At 41.7% G+C, this 20676-nt stretch overlaps 1 protein-coding gene across 1 annotated transcript in view; it reads left to right on the forward strand.

The window, feature by feature from the left end:
• The first annotated feature begins 559 nt into the window (after window positions 1–559).
• The window catches only part of LOC145403343 (E3 ubiquitin-protein ligase MARCHF6), a 202359-nt gene continuing 182242 nt past the window's right edge, over window positions 560–20676 (forward strand). The window contains exon 1 of the mRNA XM_080275133.1: window positions 560–584. Coding sequence (XP_080131259.1) covers window positions 560–584 — 25 coding nt within the window. The remainder of the gene's footprint in view (window positions 585–20676) is intronic.

The raw sequence follows: 20676 nt of genomic DNA on the forward strand, positions 1-20676 counted from the left end.
CGACAGATCAAGTGATGGGAAGTGATGCCACAACCCCTCGCTTGCATCACCTTAGCCAGCCATACACTGGATAGGATTTTAAAAGATGCTTGAGTAGTTGTTGTAACTGTGCATGCTTGTGGCATTTGTAGTAATTTCATTGTTGCTGAAGTTATGTAAGATAATTTTAGATATGATTTTCGATCAATCACTTTAACCGTTAGCAGATAGGAGACGGGTAATCTTGATACACCATTAAATTGCTGAATATAAATGTCAAAATTCATATTCCTCTTTCTGATTGTTTACATTTGTGCAAAGAAAAATGGCAAGTGCAAAAAACTGACCGCGATACTCGAGAAAGTTCTGTACGAGGTTATGCTAATCAGTGTATACTCACACATACCAGCCAGTTAATTTTAGGGCCAGACCTAAATTGTACGGGATAACTTTACTGTGAGCAATAAAAATACAATTCAAGCGCAACACAAGAGTTTGAAGTACATGTGGAGGCGGTAGGGGGGTGTGGTAACAGTGGGCGCTGCTCTCTTGTTTGTTATGTGTTGACGACAGGGCGAAAATGGAGGAGGACTCTCAAAATCAAGGTACAGCTTTAACCCGGTTTTTCCTTCTCTCAGGGCACTAGGTTCCTTGGGGCCGTCGTTTGCCTCTGGTGTGCTGAGTAGGGTATGATCTGAGAGTCGTGGTGGCGTGAGAGATGCCTGGTAGTGTGGTAGGGTGTGTGTCTTCTGCAACCTTGACTTCCTTTCCTACTTGAGATGAAAATCCATCCCACTAACTCACTGCATATATTATTTATATATTTGGCATTAGCTACGGATGGTTATATACGACATTTTTGTAATATGAACTGGTGAGAAAATAACTATTTGCTCAATGCAAAGTATCAACACTTTTTCAGAAATTATGCATAATGTTCCTCCCCATGATGATGGTTACAGGTCTTTTTGGTATTTAGTTTATTTAGCTTAGAAGGTGTTGTTATCAACCAGGCCCAAGTGGAATAGAATCCTTTGATACAAAACAGGCTTTGTGGCACATGTAGCTGCATATTACATAAAATTTAACAGCATTTTTTGAAAGGGACACATTGCAAGCTACCACAATTACATTTTTGTGAAAATTTCCTCATTTCACAAGTACTGTACTGAATGTCAAAAAAAAAAAAAAATAAAAAAAAAAATAAACCAGGTAAGCAAATTATATCAAACTACAGTACTTTGCCCACCTAATCTAAGGCACACATGGGTATTTTTGTAATCAGCCACCATAGCTTGCACATGGCAAAGCTGATGGAGTAGGCAGGATGGTAGTCAGACCATCTGTAGCAATTTTTAACATATTGGACTATTAACATGAGAAAACATTAAAAGTACTGGTAGATGTTCCAGTTAGGTTGTTGGGATGTGTGATTTTTTTTCGTGAGACCATATTGTAGTGGGTGGGGACATTCATGATCCACCCACCTAGTGAGGCCTAGTTGTACTTTGTTTTTAGGGTAGCTCTACATTGAGTGGCAAGCTAAATGATTTCTTGTAAACCAGGAAAGCATTTACAGCACTGGGTGGTAACCTTATAACCAACCAACACGTGTTCTGTATGTGACAGTAAGTGGGTTGGGGGAGGGTTAGTGCCCCTCCCCGGAAAACAACTAATTGAAAATATGAACAAGAAGCCTCGGACCAGGACTGACCAAAAGGTGACGACTAAGGACCGAACAGAGGACATGGTATGGATAGCTACTTGGAATGTAAGGGGTGCAAATGATGAGGTGAAAGAGAGATAGTCCAGGTGCTTGAGGGTGTGGAAGTGGATGTATGTGGATTAACTGATACTAAATGGTGAGGTGAGAATGGGAGTATGGATGGGGTATATGCATGGGAGTAGGTGAGAATGAGAGGGCAAGAGAAGGAGTGTGTATCCTTGTGAGTAACAGATGGAAGGAGAATATAAGAGAGTATGGATCGGTTGGCTCAAGGATTGTGTGTGTAAGATTGAAAGTTGGATTACAAATATGGGCGATTGTGTGCGTGTATGTGCCAGTGCGTGGATGGGGTATATGCATGGGAGTAGGTGAGAATGAGAGGGCAAGAGAAGGAGTGTGTATCCTTGTGAGTAACAGATGGAAGGAGAATATAAGAGAGTATGGATTGGTTGGCTCAAGGATTGTGTGTGTAAGATTGAAAGTTGGATTACAAATATGGGCGATTGTGTGCGTGTATGTGCCAGTGCGAGATCATGCAAGCAGAGTGAGAGAACAGTTCTGGATAAATGTGGAAGCGTGCATGGAAAAGTTTGAAAGGGATGAGAGAGTGTTTTTGATTCGAGATATTAATGGAAAAGTAGGGAATGTGAAGGTGGATGGAGTAATCGGTGAGTTTTTTTTTTTTTTTTTTTAATGTGAGGAAGAAGGAACCAAAGGCCGTGAACCCGCAATTATTGTTCCTTCCAAGAGAAAAACAAAATAGAAGAGAGAGCCAAATTCAAGATCCGATCATTTCGAGATGCCTGGACACACTGCGTTTGAAAGACTGGAGATCCTAGGAAGCAGGAAATACAGACAGAGGGAGACAGTTCTAGAGTTGACCTGTTGCTTAAATGAAAGACTAGGAGTAACGGTTAACTCTTGCATTAGAGAGTTGGACAGAAAAGGGATGAGAGTTTTTTGTTAGATGGGTGCTACGCGCCTGTCGTAGAGGTGGCGGAATGCATGCAGACAGTTCAGAGGAGCAGTGACCATTGATGTAGCGATAGAAAAGAGATAAAGATGCAACAGTGCGACGAAGAGACAGAGGTTGAAGGGAGTCAGTAAGAGGAGGAGGGTTAATGAGATGAAAAGCCCTTGACTCCACCCTAATGAGAAGAGCTGTATGTGGGGAGCCTCCCCACACATGAGAGTTGTACTCCACACAGGGGTGGATAAAACCCCTGTATAGAGTCAGCATTTGTGCAGGGGTAAAGAAGGAGCGGAGGCGGCTTAGTGCACCTAATCTCTTGGAAGCAGATTTTACAAGAGATGTAATATGATCTTTCCAAGATAAGTCCCAAGTAAATGATACCCCGAGCATGTTCAAGGATGATGCAGGATTAAGCTGAATATTATTAAACATTAGTGGGTATACCTGCGCAGAGCTGGGAATAGCACCGCTATTAGAAGCGGCGCTACATAGCGCCGCTACTATTTTAATAGCGATGGTGGTAACACCATTACTTTTTTTAGCCAGTAGCGGAACTGAGAGCGCCGCTACTTTTTGGCTGTACTCACGCGTTACTGCGCTCCTCGCTACTCACGCGACAAATACAGGTCTGGAGTTGGTGAGTACATACAGATATGCCGACAGTTTGGTTGCATTTATTAATGACGAAAAATAATACTTTCGTCAATTCTGTCAATTAAGGATATCAGCTAGATGTAGGCAATGCTAAAACACACACACACACACACACACACACACACACACACACACACACACACACACACACACACACACACCTACCTCTAACTATCCCCGTCTCTAACTCCCGCTCTCTCCCTCACTCTCTCTTTCAGACTAATTCTTACTCACTATGTTATTATTTCTTACTTTCATTTTAAGGTAATGGAATGTGGTTGAGAAGATTAGGAGAAATACACTGAGGTGGTTTGGACATGTGGAGAGAATGGAGAATGAAAGACTGACTAAGAGGGTGTATGTAGGTGAGGTGGAGGGAGGGAGAGGGAGGGGTAGACCGAGGATGAGGTGGAGGAATGGAGTTGAGAGGTATATGAGGGAGGGGGCGGTGAGTTGGGGGGAGGGTAGTCAAATGGTGGGTGACAGAGTGACTTGGAGGCGTTTTGTCTGCAGCCACCCTTTGCGGGATTAGGGCGTCGGGCTATAGATAGATAGATAGAAAAGACATTGCTATTGTATAGCATTTAAAAGAAAGCCCCTGTTCATTTTTACTTTCGTTTTCGTACGTATCTTAAATAGGTATCACTGAAAATATTATAAAGCTGTATAATATGCATCAATGGTAGGCCACCTTTTTTGGCCTTTTATTTACGTACAAGTATGTTACTTTCAGTAGGTATACTAGGTTACAATGTAAAAGAACATTTTTAACATTATACAGTAAATAGCTTTTTCCTGTACCTTCGGCTCTAAGCTTCATTAAAGTGACACCGACATGTATATTTTTTTTTTTTTTTTTTTAATTTTCAATATAAGTATATACTGATATTACTGGTACACAACATAATCACTCAGACTGACTAATATTATCAAAACAGTATATAGTGTATTGCTGTATCACTGCTTTTTGTTAACCTTTCCTTCGTGTACCTTTTTCCTATCCAAAGTAGCGGGAGCGGGAGCGATGCTACATTTCGTATCAAGTAGCGAAACCAGTAACGCGGCTACTTTTTTCAAGCTAGTAACGGGAATAGGAGCGCCGCTACTTTTTATTAGTAGCGTTCCCAGCACTGTACCTGCGGAATATTTTGTCGGGTTGATAGGTGTAAAAACTGAGTCTTTTATGCATTAAAAACAACCAGATTATTTTTACCCCAGTCAGAGATACGAGCCAAGTCAGACATTAGGTGTGCCATAGCCTCGTCCCTTGTTTGTTGAAGTAACCGCTGAGATGGACGCTGCGGGAACCGAATGGATAGGTGAAGGGTGGAGTCATCAGCTTATGAGTGGATAGCGTTAGATGTACAGCTTAAAAGGTCATTGATGAATAAATGGAAGAGAGTTGGTGATAGGACAGAGCCCTGAGGAACACCACTGTTGATAGATCTAGGAGAAGAACGATGGCCGTCTACAACAGCGACTATAGAACGTCCAGAAAGGAAGCTAGAGATGAAGGCACAGATAGAAGGATAGAAACTGTAAGAGGGCAGTTTGGAAATTAAAGATGTATGCCAGACTCGTTTGAAAGCCTTTGAGATGTCAAGTGCAATGGCAAAGCTTTCGCAAAAGTCCTGAAAGGAGGATGACCAGGAGTCTGAAAGGTAGGTGAGAAGATCGCCAGTGGAGCATCCATGACGGAACCCATACTGACAATCAGAAAGAAGGTTGTGATAGGAAACATGCTTTAAAATTTTTCTATTAAGAATTGACTCGAAAACTATTGAGATACAGGATGTTAAAGCAATTGGATGATAATTAGAGGGTTGGGAATGGTCACCCTTCTTTGGGACTGGCTGAATGAAAGCAAACTCCCAGCAAGAAGGAAAGGTATAAGTTGATAGACAAAGGCAAAAGAGTTTGCCTAGGCTGGGTGTAAGCACAGAAGCACAGTTCTTGAGAACAACAGGAGGGACTCCATCAGGCCCATATGGGGTGTGCCTGCTGAGGTGGATAAGAATGGCAGTGCTTTAGTGGACATTTGTGCCAGGAGGGGGTTGGTGATACCCAGTACCCTCTTCAGGTACAAAATTATCCATAGGTATACATGGTGAGTTATGAGAAGAGTGGGTGGTGAACTGAATGAACGGAAGGCAATGATTGATTATGTGTGTGTGGATGAAAGGATGAGAAGGTGTGTAACGGATGCATGAGTATATAGAGGTTGGGGGAGTGGACTTTGGTCAGAATCAAGGTCCAAAGGAAATGGAGAAATAGAAGTAGAGAATAACAGGAGGAAGTACAGTAGTTCATGCAAGGAGAGTGCAAGTGTTGCAAGAGGATGGAAAAAAGGCAGAATGTAAGAGGGAGGTGGAGGGGCGATTGGGTAAATATGGATTGAAGCAGATGGGGGATGTGGAAGGTGTGTGCAAGATATTCACAGAAGAAATGTGTGCAGCATGTGAGGTGGTGTGCGGGTTGAAGAAAAGACAAAAGGGGGTGCAGGGAACAGCATGGCGGAATGAAGAGGTGAGAGAGGCTGTGGCACAAAAGAAGAAAGCATATACCGTATATAGTGAGTGGATGAGAAACGGGGGTGGAAGAAGTTGAGAGATGGAAGAGAGAGTTATATGTAGTGAGGTGAAAAGCGTAAGAGAGAGTAGATAGAGAGTGGATGAGGAATTTGGAAGGAATTTGAGTGTAAAGTGGAGGGAATGTAAGAAAATGTTCCAGAAAGAGGTAAAGAGAGTTAGACAGGGTGCTAAAGAAGTTAGCTGGGGAGTGAAAGATAAAAATGGTAGATTACTAGTAGAGAAGGGAGAACAAGTGAGCAGATGGAGAGAACACTTTAAAGAATTGATGAGCATAGAGAATGAAAGTAATGCGAGTGAAAGTGGCTGGGGAATGGCTGGGAGATGGTTGGATGTGAGAAGAGAGGAAGAAATCAGTAGGATGGAAGTTGTGGAAGCAATGAAGAAAGCTAAAATGGGGAAAGCCCCAGGAATTGAGGGAATGTGTGGTGAAATGCTGAAGCATGGGGGAGAGATAGTAGTAGAATGAATGTGGGAGATGTGGAGACTGGCCTGGGAGGAAGGTAGAGTTGTGGAGGATTGGAAGTCAGGTATAATTATTCCCCAGTACAAAGGAAAAGGGAGAAAAGAAGTATGTGGTAATCATAGGGCCATTTGTTGTCTTAGTGTAATAGGAAAAGTATATGGTAGGGTACTTATTGACAGATTTAGGGAAATAACAGAGGAATTAGTTGGAGAAGAACAGGGAGGTTTTAGGAAGGGCAGAGGTTGTGTAGATCAGATATTCATTCATAGATCTTTAGTGGAAAAGTTTCTCAAGAAAGGAAGGAATTTGTAAGCGGCCTTCATGGATTTGGAGAAAGCAAACCGGTATGACAGGGTGGATTGTGGAAAGTACGGTATTAAGAATATATGGAGTAGATGGGAAGTTGTTGAATGCCTGAAGAGTATGTATGAGGGTGCTAAGGCTGCAGTGCGTGTGGATAGTGAAGTGAGTGAATTCTTCTATTTGAAGGATGGATTGAAACAGGGATGTGTCTTGTCTCCATGGCTGTTCAATCTGTATATGGATGGGGTTTTAAAAGACATACAAGGTAGGGCAGTGGATGTTGGAGCAGCCCTAGTGAGAGAGGGCAGTGTTTGGAAACTCCCTGTACTGTTGTTTGCAGATGATACTGTGTTAAGTGAAGACGAAGGGGAGCTGTACAGCTTGGTGGATGAGTTTGGGAAAGTGTGTAAGAAATGGAATCTAAAGGCGACTGTAGGGAAGAGTAAAGTTATGGTCTTCGAGAGAAGTGAAGTCATCAAATGTACAGTGAGGTTGGATGAGGAGGAAATGGAAAATGTGTGTGTGTTTAAGTACTTGGGTAGTGTGATGAGTAAGGATGGAAGATTGGAGGGTGAAGTGCTTGAAAGGATACAACAATGAAGAAAGGTTGCTGACTCCATGAAAACAGTGATAAGAAACAGGGAAATGAGCATGGAAGTGAAAAAGTTACTACATGACAGTATTGTGATACCAACTCTAATGTATGGAAGTGAAGCTTGGACCTTGTTGGAGGGACAGAAGTCAGGAGTGAGAGCAGTGGAAATGAGTTATTTGAGAGGAGCATGTGGAGTCACATGGAGAGACAGAATGACAAATGAGGAAGTGAAGGAGCGTTGTGGTGTGGTTGTTGATGTGATAGGATGCGCTAGGAGAAACACATTGAGGTGGTTTGGCCATGTGGAGAGTATGGAGAGTGAGAGGCTGACGAGGAGAGTGTATATGACTGAGGTGGAGGGGGGGAGAGGGAGGGGGAGGCCACGGATGAGATGGAGAGATGGAGTGGAGAGGTATATGAGAGAAGGGGGTGTGAGCTGGGAGCAGGGCAGTGAAATGGCGGGGGACAGGGCGACATGGAGGCAATTTGTTTGTGGCCACCCTTTATGGGATTAAGGTGTCTGGCAGTAGATCAATAGATGGACCTTTTTTTGTTTGTATTTAAGTGGTAGCAGTATTGCAAATGCTTTGGTTTTGAATTGGGTTGTGATTAAGAAATAGCATTTACACACAAAAAATTACCATTGAACCATATATGAAGTATAGGGTACCTTAGCTACCATATGAAGTCAACAAAAGTCAGTTGCCAGATAATGACTTTCTGTATTTTGGTATCCCTTTCATTTGATGACTTTCTTAGATTTTTTTTTTTTTTTTTTTTTTTTTTTCCACGTTGAGGTATTAAAAAGAAAACTGATAACTCTGAAGAGGCTGATTGAAGACAGTTGTGCTGGGCAGAATCATATGACATTAGTTGAAATAGCTTACCTACTCTAAGCTTATCTAGGCTAGTTGGAAATGAAAAAAGAAAAAATCTAAAAGATAGATAGAGGCTAAAGGGATTATTTTGATGTTTCTAACCCCTAAAGCCAGGGGACGTCTCCCCCTCCCCCTTGCCCCCACAAATTTATTTTAGCTTGAATCGGGGCTGAAGGAATGTCACACTGGAGAGGTTGATGAATTACTATCTATCTCTGTATTACCAGATGCATTAATCCCATGAGGGGTGACCACAAATAAAAATTGCCTCCTTAATTACACTTCCCTCTCTCACTTATGTATCTCTCCATTCCAACCCTCCACCTCTTCAGCTTCTGCCGTCTTCTATCCCCTTCTACCTGATTTACACACCTGGTACACTCATCTAGTCAGTAGCCCATTCTTGATCCTTTCCACATGGCCAAACCATAACTGAGTATAGCATTTCTCCTTGTGCTTTACGAGCGCATCCGCTTCAACATATAACACTCCTATACTTCTTTTTTCTGTCTGTCTGTCTATCGACATATGTCATCATGCTCCCTTCAAGGACTCATTTCTTCTTCTTGTAGTAATGAAAGGATTGGTAAATGCTGTAAATAGCGCTTAGCTATAGTTTGTAAAGTCTGTAGTTAGATAAATAAAGTCATCTGGAGAGAGCAATGATAGAGTATGACCTAGCTATATCATCAGTGGTTGGGAAGAATTAAGAGAGAGCTTTTTTTCTGCAAGAGGGATTGTTTGGCACTTGTGTTTTGTGTGTTGCACTGTAAGGCTATGAAAGATAGGATGCAAAAGAGAAGGATACAAGGTCTGTTTAGAAAGTATCCTACCTAAGGCTTTAAAAAATATTAATAGCTAACCTGTTGAGGTAGGATATTAAATGCCCTCAAAGTAGACCCCTTTAGACTTGACACACATAGCCCAGCATTCTCTCCACTGTCTGAAACATTTTTCAAAGTTGGTGTGTATCTCTTGGAGGTGCTTTGTCGCATTCGTCATGATCTCTTCTTTTGGATAAAAGTTGCTAAAGACATGCTGGAGTGTGCAAATCACGATCCAGACTTTCTGAAGACTGTTATCACTGAAGATGAGCCTTGGGTGTATACGTACGACCCAGAAACCAAAGTGGAAGCATGCAGGGTAGCCTCTGCCAAAAAAGTACAACAGGTCTACTGTAAGGTGAAATGCACTCACATGTTGGCAGTTTTTTTTCGACTACCATGGTGGTGTGCATCACAAATATGCACCAGAAGGTCAGACCAGGTTATTCCATGCAAATGTCAGCCTTTAGTGTCAGTCTCAGAACTGATAAAAATACATAAATTATACTGTACAGTACATCATTTTAAAGCTTAAACATTGAATCTTATGAATCTGGAAAGAAAAAGTTTATAAAACTGACTACTGAGAGGGAGGCATTGACAAATGTCATACCATGTCACTGAAGAAATATTCATGCTGAAATTGGTGATTTTCTTATCATCATTGACCCGAGTATGTATATGTTTGGAATGCTGTCATTGACTTTTATTGAAATAGCATCTAATTGAGTTGTAATTGTCACTACAATTGTTTACATTTATTTTGTGATCAGACCGTGGCACTACCTTGAAGTGGAAGTACTGTACTTCAGGAGTAACATAATGTGATGTTTTTGTAACACTTTACCCATACACAACTTATGAATTGGAGAAAACTAACATAACTTTATATTATAAACAGGCATCCTAGTACAGTAAAAGCTCAATTAACTGGAATGCATGGGGATTCTTCCATTCTGGATATGGAATTTTCTGGATAACCGAATGTTACTCCTAGAAATTTTCTGGGAGGTCAAACAAATGAAATAGGACCAAACTTGGGATGTTACTTTATTTCATAAAGTACATTATTCACTATTAGATACAGTAGAGGTACCGGTACACTACAATACACAAAAAAAGACAGCAAGAGAAATTGTACAGGACTGAACACAAACCAGCAAACATTACCAAAAATTATTTAAAGAAAAATGTAGCATAATGTTACAGGCCAAAATAATTTTGGAAACTTAGCTGCATACACTACTTTATCCTGTACTGTACAGAACTAATCAAGAATTATAGGGCGGTTTGAATTGGCAACAACCGATATCCGGAATATTTTCGACCCCATGCCAGATCAAATTTGTGTTCCGGTTATACAGAGTGCCAATGCATCGGATGCCGGTTAATTGAGCTTTTAATGTACCTTACTAATGTAGCCCTATGATATCACGGAAGAGACTCTGGTAAGCCATGTGCTTCGTCACATGCTACATGCATAGCATGAGGAACATTGTCGGAAAAAGATTATGTAACGTTTCTCACGCACAGCATTAAGCAAGATATCACCACAGTAATGCAGTTACAGTGAATTCAAGGTGAGATGGGTGGGTATGGTGGGAGGGCTGGGTAGGTTGATGTGATGGATGGCATTGTTTGATGAGCAGGGTGGGTGGCATTCGTGGGTTGGGAGGATGGGTGGCTGGTAGGTGGGCAAGATGGGTTGTCGGAATGTGTGGGTCGTCATGATGTGTGGTGACATGGTGGGTTGCCAGGATGGCTGAGAAGATTGTGTGGCCGGGGTGCTCTGCATGGGTAGTTGTTTTGGTGGGTTCAAGGTGGGTAAGTGAGTGGGTAGATTTGTTGGGTGGCATTGTTAGATGAGCTTAGTGGTTGGCATTTGTGGGTGGGCAGGGTGGATGGCTGAGATCAGTGTGTTTGGTGGGTTGCACAGGTGGGGGGGAAGGGTGATTGTTGGATGGGTTGACTAACCAGGTGGATGGGTGGGTATGTGGCTCGCCACATGCAAGGCTGGAGTGGGACTTTTAATGCTAATAGTCTTATAACTTGTCACTATTATTTAGATTTTAGTATATCTTTTAGAAGACAAATACCTGTAAATATTTTGAATAAAATTCTGTACAGCAGAGTCACTCAATTTGAATCAGGTAATCCATCCATCCAACCATCCAATCCTGTGTTGCCCCATGAGGAGTGTAGGAACCTGGGGCTAGGCAAGTTGGTCCTGACATTTAAGATGACAGTGACCAGCCTCACTCATCCCTGAGTGACATTACGTGAGCAATAAACCCCAACCATCCCTTGGATATAAACCTACACAGGCTCAATCCGATTGGAGCACCTTAGTATCCCACTAAACCACGAGGCGCCATGAGTTGGCAATATGGTTACCATCCAGCGTAGTAAATGGTTTCCTGGTGTACAGGAAACCATTTGGCATGTCACTCAGTGTAGAATTACCCATAGGCAGAAAGAAGAGGAAAGATTGAAGGAAAGAAAGACAGAAGATGGTGTGTAAACTCACCCATAGGTAGAGGAAAAAGGAAAGAGTGAAGGAAAAAAAAGGCAGAAGAGGAAGGATGGAAGAGGGGAAAGGGCAGACACCCAAAGCAGCACTATATCGAGTGAGTAGATGGTTAGCTCCCCTACCTACAAAAAAAAAAAAAAAAAAAAAAAAAAATCAATATGATTACAATACTTCTCACTGAACTGAAGGTGGATGTATACCGTATGGGTAATAATACACCTAATAGTAGAATGAAATATATTACATACAGCAAGATTTGAGAGAGAGTGAGGAAAGTCTCTGATCCATCAGCCTAACAAATCGGAGGTTTTGTGGGGGTAAGGAGAGGGAATTGGGGAGTGGACGTGTGAGATTAACGTTCCCTCTGGTGGCGGACTACCTTGTCCCCATATTAACATTCATGACTGTACTGGTTCATTATACAACCAAGAAGTTGTTTAAACTTTATGGACTGCAGTCATTGAGTCAGTGCCTGAAGAGGGCATGATCAAAGTTACTGTAATTACCTTAGAAAGAGGTCATCAGCAGAGTGGGTCATATTCAGTTTCATTTCCCTGACAACCCAGACAGAGTTGAGATAGCAGAGGACATGGTTGTACAGGCTTTGCCAACTCCTCAAGTATCAAGAAGGTACATACATTCTAGGATGACTTTTCCGGAAACTCCTCAGTCAGCTAGTCTGCGTTGATATTATATTGTTGATATCACTTGAATATGTTTATGTCACTTAAACAAGAATTGTCTTTTGGTTGGTTCATTGATTCATTTGTCATCTACTTCAGTGTTGCCCCATGAGGAGTGTTGGAGCCCAGGGCTAGGCAAGTTGGTCCTGATATTTAAGATGAGAGTGACCAACCTCACTCATCCCGGAGTGGCATTATGTGAGCAATAAACCCCACCCACCCCATGCATATAAACCTGCACCGGCTCAGTCCGATTGGAGCGCCTTAATTGCCCACTTAACCACCAGGTGCCATAATTTGGTTTTATGGTTATATGGTGGTGGCCAGAATTAGGATCCAAGTAAGATGGAGAATTAGAAGAAGGGAAAGGCAAGAGGAAGGAGTAGTTGCAAGGAGAGTGGAAAGGTTACAAGAGGATGAGAAAAAGGCAGAATATAAGAGAGAAGTGGAGGAACGATTGGGCAAATATGAATTGGAGCAGATGGGGGACGTGGAAGGTGTGTGCAGGATATTTACAGAAGAAATATGTGCAGCATGTGATGTGGTGTGTGGGAGGAAGAGAAGACGGAGGGGGGTGCAAGGAACAGCGTGGTGGACTGAAGAGGTGAGACAGGCTGTGGCACCAAAGAAGAAAGCATACAATGAATGCATGAGAAATAGAGGCTTGGAAGAAGTTGAGAGGCAGAAGAGAGAGTTATATGTAGAAAGAAAGAGAGTGATGAAAAGATTAGTAAGAAGAGAGTGGATGAGGAATTTGAAAGGAATTTGAGTGTAAAGTGGAGGGACTGTAAGAAAATGTTCTGGAAAGAGGTGAAGAGAGTAAGACAGGGTGGAAGTGAGGTTAGCAGGGGAGTGAAAGATAAAAATGGTAGATTACTAGTGGAGAAGGGAGAAAAAGTGAGCAGATTGAGAGAACACTTTAAGGAATTGTTGAACATAGAGGATGGAAGTAATGCGAGTATAAGTGGCTGGGGAATGGCTGGGAGAAGGAGGGAGGTGAGAAGACAGGAAGAAATCAGTAAGATAGAAGTTGTGGAAGCAATGAAGAAAGTTAAATTGGGGAAAGCCCCAGGAATTGATGGAGTGTGTGGTGAAACGCTGAAGCATGGGAGAGTGATTGTAGTAGAATGGATGTGGAAGATGTGCAGATTGGCCTGGGAGGAAAGTAGAGTCCCGGAGGATTGGAAGTCAGGTATAATTATTCCCTTGTACAAAGGAAAGGGGAAAAAGAAGTGTGTGGTAATCATAGGTGCATTTGTCTTCTTAGTGTAATAGGAAAAGTGTTTGGTAGGATACTTATTGTCAGAGTTAGAGAAAGAACAGAGGAATTAGTTGGAGAAGAACAGGGAGGCTTTAGGAAGGGAAGAGGTTGTGTAGATCAGATATTCATTCTTAGATCTTTAGTGGAAAAGTTTCTGGAGAAGGGAAAGAAGTTGTAAGCGGCTTTCATGGATTTGGAGAAAGCATATGACAGGGTGGATAGACAAGGATTGTGGAAAGTATTAAGAACATATGGAGTAGATGGGAAGTTGTTGAATGCTGTGAAGACTATATATGATGGTGCGAAGGCTGCAGTGCGTGTGGATGGTGAACTACCATAAGTGAATTTTTCTCTTTGAAGGTTGGGTTGAAACAGGGATGTGTCATGTCTCCATGGTTGTTCAATCTGTACATGGATGGGGTAATAAAAGAGGTACAAGGTAGGGTAGTGGATGTTGGAGTGGCCCTGGTGACAGAAGATAGTGTTTGGAAACTCTCTGTACTGTTGTTTGCAGATGATACTGTGTTGTTGAGTGAAGACGAAGGGGAGCTGCAAGGCTTGGTGGATGAGTTTGGGAGAGTGTGTAAGAAACGGAATCTAAAGGTGAATGTAGGGAAGAGTAAAGTGATGGTCTTTGAGAGAGGTGAAGTCAGTGAATGTACAGCAAGGTTGGATGGTGAGGAATTGGAAGATGTGAGTATGTTAAAGTACTTGGGTAGTGTGATGAGTAAGGATGGAGATTTGGAGGGTGAAGTGCTTGAAAGGTACAGCAGGGAAGAAAGGTTGCTGGTTCTTTGAAAGCAGTGATAAGAAACAGGGAAGTGAGCATGGAAGTGAAAAAGTTACTACATGACAGTATTGTGATACCAACTCTAACGTATGGAAGTGAAGCTTGGACGTTGTTGGAAAGGCACAAGTCAAGAGTGAGAGCAGTGGAAATGAGTTATTTAAGAGGAGCCTGTGGAGTCACATGGAAAGACAGGTTGACGAATGAGGATATAAAGGAGCGTTGTGGTGTGGATGTGGATGTGATAGGAAGCGTTATGAGGAACACACTGAGGTGGTTTGGCCATGTGGAGAGGATGGAGGGTGAAAGACTGATGAAGAGATTGTATGTGAGTGAGGTGGATGGGGGAAGAGGGAGGGGGAGGCCGAGGATGAGATGGAGGGATGGGGTGGAAAGGTATATGAGAGAGGGGGGTGTGAGTTGGGAGCAGGGCAGTGAAATGGTGGAGGACAGGGCGACATGGAGGCGTTTTGTTTGTGGCCACCCCAAACGGGATTGAGGCGTCTGGCAATAGATAGATAGATAGATAGTTACCACCCAGCATAGTAAATGGTTTCCTGGTGTACAGGAAACCATTTGGCTTGTCACTCAGTGTAGAGTCACCCATAGACAGAAGGAAGAGGAACAAATGAGGGAAAGAAAGACAGAAGAGGAAGGATGATAAGAAGGACGGAAGATAGGAAAGGGCAGACACCCGAGAGCAGTACTACATCGAGTGAGTGGATGGTGACTGTCTCCACCAACCACTTTCTTGTTATTATATGTAAAGTTTATTGTGGAAATTTCACATCAGTACAGTACACATTTCTTTTATGTTTATGATGCTTACAATTACTGTAACCATATTAAGAGTTGATTGTATAATTGTATTTAAAAACAAAAAATCGTACAAGTAACGTTTCTCACTTTTCTAGTAGTGTGTGTGATGGGCACATTTTCCTTAACAGCACAACAGTTATTAGGAATAATCAAATTTGCTGGGTGTGGTTATGATCCTTGTCTCTTGACGTATTATTGATATGAAGCACTCCTTGATTAAACAAGTAAACTCACAGACATGCTGAAATTACTTATGCAATGAGCAAGAGAGGACTGCATCGCGGTTATGTTCCTCTTGCATCTTTTGAAAATCTATATAACATCAACATTAAAACATGTAAAAAAATCCAGCATGATAGTGTTAAGGGTTGGTAATATAGCTTGCAAAAGCCATTTGTTTATATTGCATACTTTTGCAGATATAACAGAGTAAAGTAGTTCAGTAACTTTTCTCCAAATGTAACGATGGAATGACCTGACCGTCAACAAACATTACTAACTTGACATTATCCGTCATCTTTGCGATGCAGTTCAGCAGAAGAGACCAGACCTTTGGAAAGCAGCAAGTTGGAAGCTGTACCATGACAATGCCCCTGCCCATTCTTCACTACTGAGTCAGAAATTTTTGGCCAAGCACAACATCCCGGAGGTCCAGCAGGCTCCATGCCCACCAGACATGGTTCCATGCAACTTTTGGTTATTCCCCAAGCCCAAAGCTCTGCTGAAGGGTTCCCATTTTGAGATGAGAGAAGAGATCATGATGGATTTGACGAAGCGCCTGCAGGAGGCACCGAAAACTGACTTTGAAAAATGTTTCAGGCAGTGGAAAGGATGCTGGACTGTGTGTGTCAAGCTAGAAGGGGCCTGCTTTAAGGGGGATTAGTGTCATAGCTCAACAGGTTAGCTATTTATTTTTTTTAGAGTCTAAGGTTGCATACTTTCTGAACAGACCTTGTATAGTGGGATGGGGATGAAATGACAATGATCTGATGTACAGTCGCCAAACCCTCCACCTGGGCCACCTAGCTACGAGAGGTGGGTAACGGGTGCTGGCATCAGTGTATCTGTTTGTTTGTGTGTACATGCTCGACGAAAATTCAGATCATCAACTTTTTTCGTCCGTAGTGAACCCCCGTCAGAATCAGAGTTCATCCCATAGATGGCTGGGTACGGAGTTGGGTGGGGAGAAAAATGTCTCAGGAGTAATGCAGCTCTCCCATCGGCTCAGCCAGTTGCATGAAACTGGTCACATGGAAGATTGTTGTGTGCCACAGGTTGCATTGACCAAGGCCAAATAAATGACTATATTAGTTTTATAATAAGATAATTTACGGTATATAATATTATGATATAAATATATACTATTATGCATAATACAATAATATACATTATATTATACAGTATTTATTTGGCCTTGGTCCGTGCAACCTGTGGCACACAACAATTCCATGCAACCAGTTTCCTGCAACTGGTCGAGCTGGTGGGAGAGCTGCTTAAGAGGGGAGCTTGGCATAGTGCAGGCCAGGGCAGGTGCCAGACGGGGGGAGGGGGGGCTACATTACGTTATTCATTCCACCAGTGATAATAATTGCCGAACTAGTTTCCGAGATCCATTAACATTCTACTAAGTTTCTGAATTCATAACAATACTAAACATTTGATTTTCTGTGTTGTTTTTACGTTGTTACCATAACACGTTAATGTACTATTTACTGGAATCGCTCCAACCCTTTCTTCCTCTCACTCTCTCCTTATATCAGTAATTCCATTTCATAGGATTATCACTTGATACCATTATCAGTTTAGGTTGAAGAGAAATGCATTTACCTAACATATACATCCAGTTATAAGTAAGATTTCCTGCCATATTCACATCATGAATGTCACTGACCAATAAACATTAGGATGATGTTCAAACACTGTTAATGGTTGCTTATTTCCTCGTTGGTAGTACTTCAAGTAGATGTTTTTATGTGTTCTGTGGTGCACCACGAAGAGGTAGGAGGTTAAAATACTGTCATCTCAACAGACAAAGAGTTTATGCATACTGTTGTCGAATGTGGCTGTTATATCAGCTATGATAATGACCTACCGTATCATATTTCACATGACTATGGTCATTTCAGCACACCTTTATAGTCCATTCATCTAACGAATGACTGAATTACGCATTACAAGGAAAATTGATTGTGAGCGGTGCCGCTTATGTGTAAGGTCACACACATTTACACACTCATCGATTATTCACCGAACAACATTATTTCACATTATAGCAAGATGAAGACACCATCTTTCCATCACAGTATGCAAAAGTGTCCAGTCATTTTAACCACAATTGCTATTGATTCATGAACTGTTGGGACATTTATATCACCATTGCCTGTGTGGTTGGTAAATGCAACATAACAAACATGAAATTATCATTATAGGCTGGAACACTGATATATCTATCTATCTATCTATCTGTCAATCTAGATAGATGGATAGATTGATAGATATATACATATACCTATATATGTACATATATATATATATATATATATATATATATATATATATATATACAGTATATATATACAGGTATATATATACACTCAACCCCCTGCTATCATGCGTTCAGCTATCACGCATATCTGCTGTCACGCACACATCAAATGCACAACCATTCATGCTATCACGCACCCCAAGAATGCTATCACACGTCGAGTTTGAAGACAGGCTAAGTGAAACTTATTCAAACGGCACTTCATACGAGGTTTGCAGAGGATACAATGGTTAATCGGAACGGTAACTTGGTAAAATTCCCGATTATAGCACGAGCATTTGGAATGCATCTGAACGGATTCCTGCCGAGGACATGACGGGCAAAACAGTGACCAAAACCCATTCGGCTCGAAAGAATATATCGTACTACTGCATTGAAATTTAGCCTAACACTGAATACTTATTAATATTGTATTTTAGAATAAATATCAATCGTTTTGAAACCTTTTTAAAGAGTTAATATTTCTTATGCCGAAAAAATTGTGATATCGATAATCACGTGTTTACAACTGAGACGGGGCTCTGACAACAACGTGAGGAACGTGTGTGATAGTGTCCAAGTTTTGTTCCACTTAAATGTTCCTCAGCCATTCGTGATATAAGGTACCATGTGATACCCCCTTTAGCTGTGGACACTAAAGAAATGGAGACAGCCAAAGAGATCTGGCGGCAACTAAGCCACTCCCAAGCCTCGGAACCCATCAAACCATCCAAAAGTAATCCTTATAAATGTTTGATGGCCTTTTATGTTGTTTATTTATTCATTATACTGTTATTATTAATATAATAATGCTTTATTTCATGTTAGAGGAGAGATTTGCAGGAAATCGTAGGCATAAAGTGGTTAAAAGTTAGAAAAATGGGCCACCGAAAAACCAATTATAAATTTTCCCATTGATTGTTCAGTTCAGCTATCACGTATTCAGCTATCACGCGTGATTCCCGTGACCAATTAGGCGTGATAGCAGGGGGTTGAGTGTATATGTATATATATCCATCATCCAGTCCTACATTGCCCCATGACGAGCGTAGGAGCCCGGGTCTAGGCAGCTGGTCCCGTCATTTAAGATGAGAGTGACCAGCCTCACTCATCCCTGAGTGGCATTACATGAGCATTCAACCCCATGAGCAATATATATATATATATATATATATATATATATATATATTGTATATATATATATTATATATATATATATATATATATATATATATATATATATATATATATATATATATATATATATATATATATATATATATATATATATATATATATATAATATATAATATATTTTTCTGTCATTCTTTGAGAGTCGCCATGTATCCCAAACGGGGTGATATTATATATATATATATATATATATATATATATATAATATATAATATATTTTTCATTCATTCATTGCCAGACGCCATGTATCCCAAACGGGGTGATATTATATTTATATATATATATATATATATTGGCTCCTGCTGGTTAAGTGGGTAATAAAGGTGCTCCAATCAGATTGAGCCGGTGAAGGTTTATATCCAAGTGGTGGTTGGGGTTTATTGCTCACGTAATGCCACTCAAGGATGAGTGAGGCTGGTCACTCTCATCTTAAATGCCAGGACCAACTTTCCTAGCCCCGGGTTCCTACGCTCCTCATGGGGCAACGTAGGATTAGATAATGAATGGATGGATGATATATATATATATATATATACTGTATATGTATATCTATCTATCAATCCATCTATCTATTGCCAGACGCCTCAATCCCGTTCGGTGTGGCCACAAACAAATCGCCTCCACGTCGCCCTGTCCCCCGCCATTTCACTGCCCTGGTCCCAACTCACACTCCCCTCTCTCATATACCTCTCCACCCCATCCCTGCATCTCATCCTCGACCCCCCCTTCCCTCTCCCCCCCTCCACCTCACTCTCATTCACTCTCTTCGTCAGTCTTTCACCCTCCATCCTCTCCACATGGCGAAGCCACCTCAGTGTGTTCCTCCTAACGCTTCCTGTCACATCCACACCACAATGCTCCTTTATATCCTGTACAGTCATGGACATTGAAAGCTGGACACTCGGGGGCTGAGCTGATAGTTTCTTTTTCCTTTTCAATTTTTCCACTAAATCTTCGTCCATATGAACCATACCCCCCCATCCCCTTCCTTCCCTCACCGTCCTAACCATATGACCTGGTAAGGCTGGTTATTCCCAAGGGACAAGTTGTCACTCCTCATCTCTCTCTCTCTTCCCTCTAAACCCCTGCTTCCCTCCTTTCTTGTCTCCCTCCTCCCTTCCCCATCTACCCCCCCCCTCTCTCTCTCTCTCTCTCTCTATTTCTTTCTCTAAACCCCTACTTCCCTCCTTTCTTCTCTCCCTCCCCCCCCGTCTCTCTCTCTCATAAATATATAGATATGTGTGTGTGTGGTGTGTGTGTGTGTGCGCGTGCAATCACTACCATGACTAATGGTATGCTCTAAATTGTAAAGTAAAGATGAGGAGAAATATTGTGGAATCTTTGGCGAAAATTGTGGCAGAAGGGTGTAGGCACGTATGAAGGTGGACGTTAATTGGCCCGCAGGGAATTAATGACAGTTCCACATGCTGATGTCTTGAAAGGACTGCCTGCAGTTGTTCTCTATAAATATGTTCCAATGTTTTATTTATTTTATAATACTTAAATCACAGTAAATGCAAAATGCATTGACATTATTATTCACTCGTACAGAACCTTGAGAGAGAGAGAGAGAGAGAGACAGACAGACAGACAGACAGACAGAGAGGGAGGGGCTGGTCTTTCCCAGGGGACAAGTGGTCACTCCTCACCTCTCTCTCTCTCTCTCTCTCTCTCTCTCTAGCATGCAGACCTAAACTTAAAAGGAGTTGCCCAGCATAGGCCAACCGGGCTACTGCATGTGTTCTCTTTCAATATGTTCCAGTGTTTTATTTCTTTTTATAATACTTATTTCACAGTAAACGCAGACTTTGCACTAACACGATTCACTCCAACAGAACCTTAGAGAGAGAGAGAGAGATGCGTTTATGAAGAATGAAGATGAGCTTCTCAGG

Source organism: Coenobita brevimanus, chromosome 60, assembly GCF_032717465.1.
Source record: "Coenobita brevimanus isolate Jiangsu-jjx chromosome 60, ASM3271746v2, whole genome shotgun sequence".
Taxonomy (NCBI): domain Eukaryota; kingdom Metazoa; phylum Arthropoda; class Malacostraca; order Decapoda; family Coenobitidae; genus Coenobita; species Coenobita brevimanus.